The 12,517-nt window shown below is 48.2% G+C and overlaps 1 protein-coding gene across 1 annotated transcript in view; it reads right to left on the reverse strand.

Annotated features, from left to right (window-relative positions):
• Positions 1-8,031: 8,031 nt before the first annotated feature.
• The window catches only part of CMTM8 (CKLF like MARVEL transmembrane domain containing 8), a 68,277-nt gene continuing 63,791 nt past the window's right edge, over positions 8,032-12,517 (reverse strand). The window contains exons 2-4 of the mRNA XM_054729664.1: positions 10,792-10,965; positions 10,143-10,259; positions 8,032-8,486 (exon numbers count right to left, since the gene is read on the reverse strand). Of these exons, the coding sequence (XP_054585639.1) occupies positions 8,403-8,486; positions 10,143-10,259; positions 10,792-10,965 (375 nt within the window). The 3' untranslated portion in view covers positions 8,032-8,402. The remainder of the gene's footprint in view (positions 8,487-10,142; positions 10,260-10,791; positions 10,966-12,517) is intronic.

The raw sequence follows: 12,517 nt of genomic DNA on the forward strand, positions 1-12,517 counted from the left end.
AGGGCTGGTCCAGCTGTGGCCGACTGAGCCGGGGCGGGGCTGGCCGGCGCTTTCCCGAAAGGCCTGGTCGTCTTTCCTAAGGGGGCAGGGCCGGGCCACAGCTGGGTCCGAGCTTCCTGGGATGGCGTGTGGGTGCAGATGGGTGCTAAGAGCACCTATTTCATTGAAGTATAACTTGCCAAACCTTTCTTGTGCAGATCCGTTAACTTTTCTGTGTGTCTACCCCTGTGTGACTACCACCCAGATCAACAAATAGAACATGCCGATACCCCAAATAGTACCCTGGTGCTCCTCCTCAGTCTGCCTTCCTTCACTGCACCCCCTTTTCTGCCAAGCCTCAGGTAACCAAGATATTCTGCTTCTTTGCACTATAGTTTTGCCAATCCAGTGCCAACAGGAATCCCCAGCTTGGGGTTCAGTGAAAAAGGAAACTTGAATGGATGCAAACAGCTGAATCGTGATACAGCTGGGTTGTGTGGACAGAATGGCTGTGCAACAGCTCAGTGGTGTTGCAGCTCAATTATGAAGCAGCAAGGCTGTCAACAGCAAGGTTGTGAACACAGGGCTGTTTGGATGCCCTGAGGGGTGCTATTGTCCCCCCCCCCCCCCCCGGGTTTCATCTTCAGCCAAGTAAACACCATCTTCAGTGGAAAGGGAAAGTGCCCTCTCAGAGCCAGAAGGGAGCTGACTTATATGGACAGAAGTCCCGGACTGGTCCATGCTCATGCAAACGAGGACTTCAAATCCTCACAGTTTGGTCCAAAAGGCACTCACTGTCCTGACTGGTCAGAATGGAGCCTCTCTGATTGGTTGGTGAAGATGCTGATGGGGAAAAACCTCAGACCTATTGGTTGAAAAACAATTCCAGGAACTCTTTTTTTTTTTTTCTTTAAAAAACATTTTTTATTGATTTTTAGAGAGAGAGGAAGGGAGCGGAACACACAAAGCGAGAAGCTGCCTCCTGCGTGCCAAGTGACCTGGGCATGTGCTCTGATCGGGAATCAAACCAGCAACCTTCAGGTGCATTGGATGATGCTCAACCAACTGAGCCACACGGGCCAGGGTGCCAGGAACTCCTTTATAAGGGCTGGCACAGCTGGCGAGCACACAGTGCAGGTGTAGGAAGGCAGCAGTGCAGGAGGCAGGCAGCTAAGAGCAGGCTTCTCCCTGAGGTACGGTTTGCATGAGAGGCCCCTGTGTAGTTGGTAAGCTGTGATTTGTTTTTTAAATTTGAGTCCAGTTAGCTCCCAAGAACCCTTTCTCAGGGTCCACATTCTTATATAATAAAGAATATGCAAATTGACCCTCTGTCATGCCATCACAAGATGGCTGCGCCCACAGCGGAGGTGGGGTTCCATAACGAGCCATAAGGAGTGATCAGCAGGGACCTGAGGCTTCGAGGCGCCGGGCTGGGGCTGGGGACCTCAGGCCGCGCCCCTGCCTCAGGCCGGGGGACCTGAGGCTGCGCACCCCAACCCAGCGGGGCTTGACGGGGGTGGGGCCGGCCAGGTCTGGGTCTCACAAGATTTCAAGGTGCGCGCGGGTGGGCGGGGACTTGACTCTGGGTCCCGCTTTGTGCCCCAGACTCTGACAGAAGGAAGATTTTCATATACATTTTACTAATTTTCTTTAATCTCTGACACTTCTATTATAGAGAAAGGGCAAATAGCAATATTAAAATATTTCCTCTAATTAATTCCCTTTTAATGTGCACAAATCAATTATATATAATTGATTTCAGAGAGGAAGGGAGAGGGAGAGAGAAATAGAAATATCCATGATGAGAATCACTGATTAGTTGCCTCCTGCACGCCCCACACTGGGTATCGAACCCGCACCCCCGAGCATGTGCCCTGACCAGGTATAGAACCATGACCTCCTGGTTCCTCGGTTGATGCTTAACCACTGAGTCAGAGATTAAAGAAAATTAGTAAAATGTATATGAAAATCTTTCTTCTGTCAGAGTCTGGGGCACAAAGCGGGACCCAGAGTCAAGTCCCCGCTCACCCGCGTGCACTGTTGGGCAGTATACTTCACACAGCATTTGAGATTCATCCTGTTGTACCCAATAAAGTTGTGATGAACCTTCTGGTAAGATTTTTCAGTGGACATAAACTCTCCTTTCTTTGGGGTAAATACTGATGAGTAAATTTGCTGGGTCACAAGTTAAGCATATGTTTACCTCCATTGGAAGCTATCAAACAGTTATCCAAGGAGCATATTATGTCGCACTCCTTCTGGGTTATTTCTTAATAACCACACAAGATATGTTATCAGTGTTCTTTTTGAGCAGAGTGTCCCTGTGGCCAAACTTGTAACTTTATTTGGAGAGAACATTAAAAAAAAAAATCTCCCTTATGAGATCACTGGATGCCAGAGCTATGCTGTCATCAGAAGACTGTCGTCAGTGTGGCCGTCTTGATAGTTCTAGAATGTGGAGCTACTCATGCAGCCCGTTTTGACAAGTCTCCCAAAGGATTCCGGTGAATGCTCCAGTTTGAGAACCAGTCGTGACAAAGTTTGAGACATTGTTAATTTTCATGACAAAAAAAAAAAAAAAAAAAAAAAAGGTCTTTGATATCTGTCTTCTCTTTAGACAGCAGTCACGGTGCCTGGTACAATCATTTCTTTCTCTGTAAAAATGATCATTGCACCGAGGGGCTGCTGGGACAACGGGATAGACCTGCAGGCGTTCTGTAACATTCCCAGCCCCCAGGCATGACGTTGGCATTGTAGATCATTTTTCATGTAGATTTACATTTTCATCGAGTACTTGTCTCAGGCGTCAAAACCCCACCATGGAGATGACAGGGCGTCTTTGTTGCCGTGAAGGCTTCAGGGAAGCGGAAAACCAAGCACTGGATCATTTCTACTCCGCCCAGCGGTCTTCATCCAATTCTCCAGTCATCTTCTAAATCACTGATTTTCAATGTACGCTCCCCAGACCAGAGGCACCTGGGAACTTGCGGTTAATGCAAATCCTCGGGTCCCACCCAGACCCGCTGTATCAGAAACTCTGGGCGTTAGGCTCGGCAGAGTGTTTTGATAAGCTGTCCCCCCACGTCCCCCGTGATTCAGGTGCATGCTGGAATCTGGGAACCGCTGTCATTTCCTGAGCCCACTGGAGTTGACTTGGCTGGGTGTCTCTGACTGCTGTTGGCCAATGTGCCACCAGCCCGGATAGGAAATGATCACCGGTGATGGCCACTTGGTGTTCATCACTTAAAAGCTTGGGCAAGATGCTTGGCAGTACCAGGGCCATGTACGAAGGCTCCACGGATCAGACCTCCAGACCAGACAGCAAGCACAGTCCCACCAGCAATGGAGGGGAATGCCAGGTGGCCTACAACCTGGCCAACACTTGGGTGTTACAGTCTTTTCCATGTTAGCCATTCTAGAGGGTGTGGCATAGCATCTCATTATAGTTTTAATTTTGGGGGGGGGGGGGGGGGAAAGCAGCACCTTTGAATTATTTCTAAGCTCTTTTATTCTGTTCAGAGTTTAGGTTTGATCCTCTCTCTGACAGTCAGTGTTCTTTGGCCAACTCACTTCCAGAGAGGGAAGCCACTGCTCAAGAGCGACAACTTGTCTTTGAGACACAAGGCGGAGTTCTCATTCAGTTCAAACCCTTAAGGCCAGATGGTTTCACGTCCCTCCTTCACACTCAGGTCATGAAAACTCCTTCGAGAACTCATCCTTCCAGCTGCTTCTCTTTCTGGGGCCTTCCCAGGCTATCTCCACCCTTAAGCAACAGCCTCAGGAAGGCGTGAGTCACCCTCTCAAGTGGCCTCTCAAACTTTCCCTTTTCTACCCTTCTACGGACAATGAGCCTGGTGCTACAAGTCGATTTGTCCCGTCATTACTGCCATCTGCCTAAGGCCCTTTGGTGGCTTACTATTGGAAAGAAAACCAGAACCAAGATCTTATGCCTTTGCTTGAAAGCCATTTGCCAGAATGCCCTGGGTAATGGTTAGGATACATACTGTTGCAAGAAACAGAAATTCGTTTAACCGAAGTGCATATAATTAATTGCTCCTGTAATTGCAAAGTCCAGAGTGTGCCTGCATTCAGGGCTGAATTCATTTAGCGGCTCGGCGACGTAATCATGGTGAAGTTTCATCTCTTTTCCTTTCAGTCCCCTTCATCCTATGACTGGCTCCCCCTTGTGGTTACAATATAGTTTTTGCCAACAACTTCCTGCCGGCATCCCAGGAAGTCCTACAGAACTTCTTTTCCAGAACTCCAGAGCAAGTCTTGGGTCCCATCCCATCCTTGAACCAATCAATATGGCCAGGGGGTGGGATTACTTAGGCAGAGCCCCATGCTCCATTCCTAGCGTCACAGTGGAGTTAGCTTCCCCAAGTAGCTGGGGCTTACGTGGGTGGTGTGGATCCCCAATAAAAAGAGGGTAGTTAGATAACAGGAGGAGGGAGAAGAGATGTGGGCGAGATAGTGATAAAGTCTGCTCCGTTCTGGATGTTGTTAGATTCTGAGTATTCTATTTTAAAAACCTGCTTGTGACATGGATGGTTACTCGAAACATACCTTCTAAATGAAATGTCTCCTCGGTAAACAACTTGCTTGCCACTCGCTATTCCTCAGTGTCTGGAAAGTCATCACCTCTGTGTTGTCAAGCACTTTCCCCCAAACCCTATCTTCTTTTAAATAGACACCTAACACCTACATTATTGTACTCCCTAACTTACAATACGTAGTCCAATCTTCGCTAATGTCCTAAGTCATCAACACTGGAACACTTATCTGACCTTCCTTCACGGCTGTCGGCTTGCAATTCACCTTTGGGCAGAACTCTGCCAGGAGAACTTACGTGAAACCAAGTTCACAAACGTGTCTCAGGTTGCCACCTTCCAGTGTCTGTGTGGGAAACTAGCCTTACATGCCCAAGTCATTTTTTTTTTTTCTGTGAAAAATCATCTTTCAACTAAAATAATAATTGTCTCGGGGACAGAAATACAAACTCTGAATGGATTTTTTCCTACCCAGGGCCGGCATCTCCAGTTAAGTGTTTTTAATTGCCTGTGTTCTTCGCAGAGACACTATGTATTTCCAATCTTTAGTGGGCTGATACCCTGAAGGGATTTCCCTAGGAAGGAAGCAATTAAAAAAACAGACAAAAAAAATTGATGATGAACATTTTTTCTCTCTGGCTTCTCTTGTCGTTTTCAAATATTGTCTAAATATTTATCTTTGGGAGCTACGGGTTGGAAGTAGCAACGGAGAGGGATGAAGTGCCTAAAGCATTTCATTGATGGGCCATGAGTAGGTTAAGCGCATTAAATGAAACACCCGCCCAATTCCATCCGAGAAGAAGTGCTGGTTCGGAAGGGCTGCTGGGTGCACGCAGGCAGCTAGGTAGTACTTACGACCCCTATGATCACGTTTTTATAAAACCCCAGAAACCGATTCTTCTCGTTACGTTGGCCGTGCTACCTGTGGCTTGGTTTTTGTTTTTTTTCTTCTTTTCTTAAGAGAAAAATGAATGCAAACCCAGTTAGACACTGACAGCTTGGTCTGAGCTAGAGCGACTCAAGTTTGTTGTCCAAAAAGCCGCGCTTAAAAAGTTATTCTTTGAACAAAGTCAGTATTCAAAAGAGGAAATAATAATTTCCTTTCAGTTAAAAATAAATGCTGTTGTTTTGTTTTGTGTTTTGGTGAACTTTCAGGACAACACAAAGGGCCATGCTCCTTAAAAACCACAAATAAGGACAAGACAGCAAGTGACCCTGCCTGGACACAGGCGAGTCATTGTTCTCCTGGAACAGGTGTGGCTGGTGCTACCGGTTCAAGACAGACCTACTGTTGTGGTCCATTTGGAAGATATTTCTAAGTGGTTTATGGAACTTTTTACCCCAGAAGTTGCAGGCATGATCATAGAAATCACACACACGTGGGGAGAAGGGCGGGGGGGGGGGGGGGAGAGAGAGAGAGAGAGAGAGAGAACATAAAAGCAGGCTTCTTTCTTTATGACTGTTTTCAGAAACAGATCTTTGTAGGTTAGTTTTTCTGCCTTTTATGGAGACTTGATTGCAATGGTCCTATATACAGACTTCGTAAATTAGTAAACCACACATGAAACCTATATGATCATGTTGACTAATGTCATCCCAATAAAATTTTTTTAAAAATTAAGTACTGCCCTGACCGGTTTGGCTCAGTGGATAGAGCGTCGGCCTGCAGATTGAAAGGTCCCAGGTTCGATTCCGGTCAAGGGCATGTACCTTGGTTGCGGGCACATCCCCAGTGGGGAGTGTGCAGGAGGCAGCTGATTGATGTTTCTCTCTCATCGATGTTTCTAGCTCTCTGTCCCTCTCCCTTCCTCTCTGTAAAAAGTCAATAAAATATATTTTTTAAAAAAGTAAGTACTTAAAAAGCACAGGGAAGATGAATATGCCTCTGTGAGTGTGAGAGATGAACAGAGCAGAGCACACATACTCTGATGAGTTATTTCTGCATTTCTTGCAAAATGAATGAACCAGAGGCTGTCCTGGCGATGACTGGGGATACAGCTCCAAAATGATCGCAGCCCCGGTCCCCTGTGGGTCTGTGTCGCTAAAGCTCAACCTTCACGGCTTGCTCGATGTTGCACTCAGAGTGGCCTCCTGTGCCCCCAACACCCACCCACTCCCACACATCCATACCCTACCCCACCTCTCGTGTGTGGTGGCCCCTGCCCACGACCTCTTTGGACCCACAACTTAAGAACATTTTTTCACTGTTTCCTCCAAAAGCCCGGGGTGGGTGTTATTAGACACCGAAGAAATCCCACCTCTCCTCTATAGGGGTAAGCGGAACCTGGACACGGGATTAGAATCAGGTTAGGTAGGAAGACCAACACAAACAACAGACAACAGGAAGCAGCCCGGCTGGTGTAGCTCAGCGGCTGAGCATCGACCCAGGAACCAAGAGGTCACTGCTTCAATTCCCGGTCAGGGCACATGCCTGGGTTGAGGGCTTGATCCTCAGTGTGGGGTGTGCAGGAGGCAGTCGATTAATGATTCTCTCTCATCATTGATGTTTCCATCTCCCTCTCCCTTCCTCTCTGAAATCAATTTAAAAATATAAAAATAAAAACACCACCAACAGACAGCAACAGCTCTGTTAACCGAGAGCACAAGAGCAGAGGTCACAGGGTCACGTCCGCAGAGCGGGAATGTGGCTGAAACTCTCTCCACTGTCAGCAACTCGACTAACGTTCCTGTGGTTTTTTGTTTTTCACCAGAAGCTCATGTTGAAAAATCACCCGAGATACCCTGCAGCAGCAAGAACCCTCCTGCCGAAAAGCACTTCCTCTAAGGGCACATCTGCCTTGCCGGTGGATAATATCGAATATCCACATGTCAGAGCAGGAGTGCTGGAGCCCTAGCCAGTTTGGCTCAGCGGACAGAGTGTCAGTCAGCCTGTGGACCGAAGGGTCCCAGGTTCGATTCCGGTCACGGGCACATGCCTGAGTTGCAGGCTTGATCCCATTGTGGGGTGTGCAGGAGGCAGCCGACCAAGGATTCTCTCTCATCATTGATGTTTCTATCTCTCTCTCCTTCTCCCTTCCTCTCTGCAATCAATAAAAAATATATATTAAAAAAAAGAAAAAAGCAGGAGTGCTGGAGATTGGAGACGAGAATTTCTAGTCTGGTATTTCCCAGAAACTATGGTCCATGTGTCATTGTGGTCAGCAAGAGGACCTGAAGATACATGTGAGTATTGATCCTTTTAATGGCTATGCACTGATTTTAATAGGTATCAGGAGCAAGAGTACCACTCATACATCACTCACTGGACTCAGCAGCACGCCTAGGCCAGTGTCTCCTTAGGTTCTCTCTGGGCCTATGATGAGCACGTGAGAATCATGGACACCGATGATCCCCAGAACTGGGGAGATGGCTCTCTCCTGCCACCCCAGCCTAGCGGCCATGGACAAGTGTCTCGTAGCAATGTCGTACCTGGACAGCCCTGAGAGGATGAAGGAGAGCACTCCACCTTGGTCTCCTTCCTCAAATCAACACAACGTTATCCAAGATTTTGAAACATTTAATCGAAAAAAAAATCTGGCATTTTAAAAGTTAAATTTTACAAACTTGACACATTCTTCATATTAGCATGTTATCCATGTATACATCATCTAAGAAAATAATAATAATAATAATAATAATGTCTACGAAGACATCTGACAAGATCTTGAAGAGGTCATTACAATCTATATAGCTCTTTGCAAATAAGGGTCCAGTTTCATTGTAACAAACCACTGTGAGCAAAATTTAACTAAGTATATAAAAACGTTAGTTAAATACAATTCTCTGGAAATATACAGTATACCTACAGCTGTTTTTACAGTGAGAGGCTTCCTCCCCCGCATCCCCACCCCCCATAATTCTCAAAATGGCTAATCACTGGACGGTCCTGGATCTCCAAGCTATAAAACTGAAATATGTGTTTCCAGCGTAGCAGATGGTGACCAGGAAGGCGAAGAACTGGAGAAAACAAAGCATAACAGAAACGGGGTTTAGGGCACATTGCAATTAGCAAACGCTATCATTTCACCTCCATTGAATCATGCACCCACGGCATTCCTTGACTCCAGGCTTTCTTGGTTCAACTACCTTCCTTCTGAAATGATTTCTGTCTATCTTTTATTTTTTGGGGGGGAGCATATCTGGGAAGTTTACAGTTTTGCTCAAATAACCCTGGGGTATGATTCACTTAGGGGCGAATATGGTGGTGTGCATCTGAGAAAGGCACCTGGTATTTCCAATTTAGTACAGTGGTTCCCCCTTCTCTGCAGGGGGTACATGCCAAGACCCCCAGGGGATGCCGGAAACCGAGGATGGCACCAAACCCTATGTAGACTATGTTTTTCCCTACACATATACACCTATAATAGAGTTTAATTTGTAAATTAGGCCCAGTAAGAGGTTAATAACAATAACTGATCATAAAATGGAGCAATTACAACAACATTCTGTAATAAAAGTTACATGAATGTGATATCTCTCTCTCTCTCTCTCTCTCTCTCTGTCTGTCTCATAACCTGATAACCAAGAAGGCTGCTAAGGGGCAGGGAGCTTATATGAGGGACAAAGGGATGATTCACATCCTGGGCAGGAGAGAGTGGGACGGTGTAATATTTCATCATGACACTCAGAATGGTGTGCAATTTAAAACATACGAATTGTTTATTTCTGGAATTCTCTATTTAAGGTTTTTTTGGATCGTGGTTGACTGTGGGTATACCACACTGCAGAAAGCAAAACCACGTGCCATGGGGACTACTGTATGGGCCATTTTAGACCAGGGCTTACCCTCAGATTCCTACGGGCTCAGTTACCATAAATGAGTCGGGCCGCAGGAGGAGGGGATGAGCCCCGTGACGTGTGTGGCGTGAACGGTGAGTTGGAAAACGCAGGCCCCTCTTACGGAGCAACCTCCACCCAGTTCAGCGGACTCACGCCACGAGCCCGGGGCCGCCACAGCGCGATGTTTAATCTCGTGGGCCCCCGTGCTTTCTCCCTTCACACAGCAATTTGGAAACATGGGTGAAGAATACAATGAACACCCATGTATCATCAACCAGCTTTAACATGATCCCTCTGGCCTTCCCCTGCTCCCCCGACCAACACTTCCTTTGCGGGTGGGATATTTTAAGGTCAGTATTAGACAAACTTTCAAAAGGAAGCTTTTAAATTAGGAAAACAATACACACGTAATGGTTTAAAACTGCACACTGTACAGAAGCGCACTAATTAAAAGGCAGAAGCCCCTCACGCCACACTCATCACCCAGGCGCAGTCCCCGAAAGGAACCTCTTCGTTGGTGTACATTTATTTTTCTAAGCATCCTCAAGGCACCCACAGGCATTCCTACTTGAAACCAAACCAAGAGAACCACAGCGTGCTCGTCTTCTGCAGCTCTCTCCCCACTTAACTGCAGTGGGTAGAAGGATGCTTAGAATGCCTCCCATACGTTTTTCTCCCTCAACTCCTTACTGGGTTCCAGCCCTCTGGCTTTCACGCAAGCACAGCCTCACCGATTTATGACGCTTGCAAACCAACCAGCTAATTGCCAGTGCGTCCGACTGCAGGCGGTGCCTTTTCCTCCTGACCCCCAGAGGGATGAGGGGGCTCACTCACCGAGGAGGCCGCCCAGCTGTTGAAGTTGTGGCTGTCCCTCTCCGGGGCGACGGACGATGCATCCACAATAGCGGCCGAGAGGTACAGCACGAAGGCACTGCCATTAAAGCACAGACCCTAGGGAGACAGACGCTGGAGTGTTTAGGGAGCGTGGGGAGGTCTGGGCAGCTCCGAAGCTCAGAATTGGGCAGAACTGCACCCTGGCTGTGGTAAGGTGCTCCTGTGGACACTTGGGGACCGGGGCTTGGAGGAGGCAGCTCCCCCCCGTGTTTTGGGGAGGGGAGGGTTTTATACCATCTCCTTCACAGCACACCCAGACACCCCTCCGTTTTTCCCACCACACCCAGGCTCCCTCAATTTGCTCTTGATCCTCATTTCATCCAATTCAGCCATGGCGACGTGTTGGCGAGGAAGGTGCCACCGGTGAGAAGGGCCTCAGCCCGCGGCCCCCAGCAGGAGCCCCACCCCGCAGCACCTGCCCTGGGAGAGCGCTGGCCCAAAGCAGGCCCCTTGCTCTAGGCAGGGAGGGGCCTGTAAGTCAGTTCCTCAAGCCACTGCAAGTTCTTAAACATGCAGACTCGACCAGAGGAGGACTACATTCCAGCCTACCTAGTGGGCCATGGGCCCGAAGCACGCCCGGCTCCCTTACCACGGTTGTCCAGGGCACCTGGGGGATCCTGGTGTAGGTCATCGTTATGTAGACGATGAGGAAGAAGACGGTGAGGACCCAGTAAAACACAGCCACAAACATGACCCAGCCGAAGGCGGGGACCCGGAAGTACTCGGTCCCGGCGATAAGTGTCCATACCAGGAGTCCCAGGATCTGTGAAATGATGGAGGCAGTGGGGAAGGGAGGAGGAAGGAGAAAGTAAAGAAAAAGAAGACAGAGGGAAAAAAACACATTACAGAGTGTCAGTTACACCTTTCAGCCACGTACACACATAAACATGACTTTTCAAGTATAATAGGGATTACAAACTTACATGCCTACCAAGGCCAGGAAGGTAAAACAAATGAACACAGTAGGCTGGGCAGAGACCCTGGCAACCAAGAAAAACTATGTCTTGTTTTAAGGACCAGTTTCTTCTCAGCTCCAGCCAATTGTTGTGAGCTAGCTGGTTTTGCTCCCCACTCCCAACCCCCTTCCTGTCCCCGGGGGGGGGGGGGGGGGGGGGGGGGACAGAAACTCAAGTTTCTACATGGTCATCTTGACTTTTATTTTTATTTATTTATTTATTTATTTTAAGTATATTTTTATTGATTTCAGAGAGGAAGGAAGAGAGGGAGAGAGAGAGAGATAGAAACATCAATGAGGAGAGAGAATCATGACTGGCTGCCTCTGCACGCCCCACACTGGGGATCGAGCCCGCAACCTGGGCATGTGCCCTGACTGAGAATCGAATTGTGACCTCCTGGTTCACAGGTCAACACTCAACCATTGCACCACGCTGGTAGGGGGATCATCTTGATTTTTAAATGTTGGCACTAACAAGAGTTTTAAAACATCATGAGGGGCCCTAGCTGGTTTGGCTCAGTGTATAGAGTGTCAGCCTGAGGACTGAAGAGTCACGGGTTTGATTCTGGTCAAGGGCACATGCCTGAGTTGCAGGCTCGATCCCTCATAGGGGGTGTGCAGGAGGCAGCCTATCAATGGTTCTCTCTCATCATTGATGTTTCTATCTCTCTCTCCCTCTCCCTTCCTCTCTGAAATCAACAAAGATATATTTAAAAACAAACAAACAAACAAACATCATGAGGGGCAAAACAACACACATCTGTGGCTAGCATTTGCTCACAGGCTGATATCCATCTAGGGAACAAGACTGCAGGCCCACTTGAGGTGGACCCTGGACCGATCAGCTCTCAGGGGATGAACCACTGAGGATTCGGCACCTGCTACGCCGCCCTCCTCGCAGGCGGCCTGAGAGCCTTCAGAAGGGAGGCTAAGCAAGGCCGGGCACGGCACTCAGCGTTTTAACACAAGCCACAGGTCTATCCAGCCGCAGTCGTCAACGCTTTGCCACTGCTGAGGAGCAAGACCAAACCCAAAGCCAAACCCATGTCACCGCTGACGACAGGGGGACCTCACCGAGGGGAAAGAACTGACCTAAATCCCAGGCACCTCTAGTCCTGAACTCAGGAAGGCCAGAGCGAGGGACGCCTCTCACATCCCAGCGCCTTCCAAGGACCAGGAGGACTTTATTCCTAAGCCATGAAAAAGTTAGCATCCAACAAAATAAGAGACAAAACAAAAACAGCAAAATAACAAGAAAAAGAAAAAGGGAAAAGTTAGTATCTAAACCATACCCCCAGGAGACAGCCTCGGGGGCCCAGGACGGGTTCTGGCTGCAAGCGCCAGCTTGCTGAGCGACTCG

The sequence above is a fragment of the Eptesicus fuscus genome, chromosome 18 (assembly GCF_027574615.1).
Source record: "Eptesicus fuscus isolate TK198812 chromosome 18, DD_ASM_mEF_20220401, whole genome shotgun sequence".
Classification (NCBI taxonomy): Eukaryota; Metazoa; Chordata; class Mammalia; order Chiroptera; family Vespertilionidae; genus Eptesicus; species Eptesicus fuscus.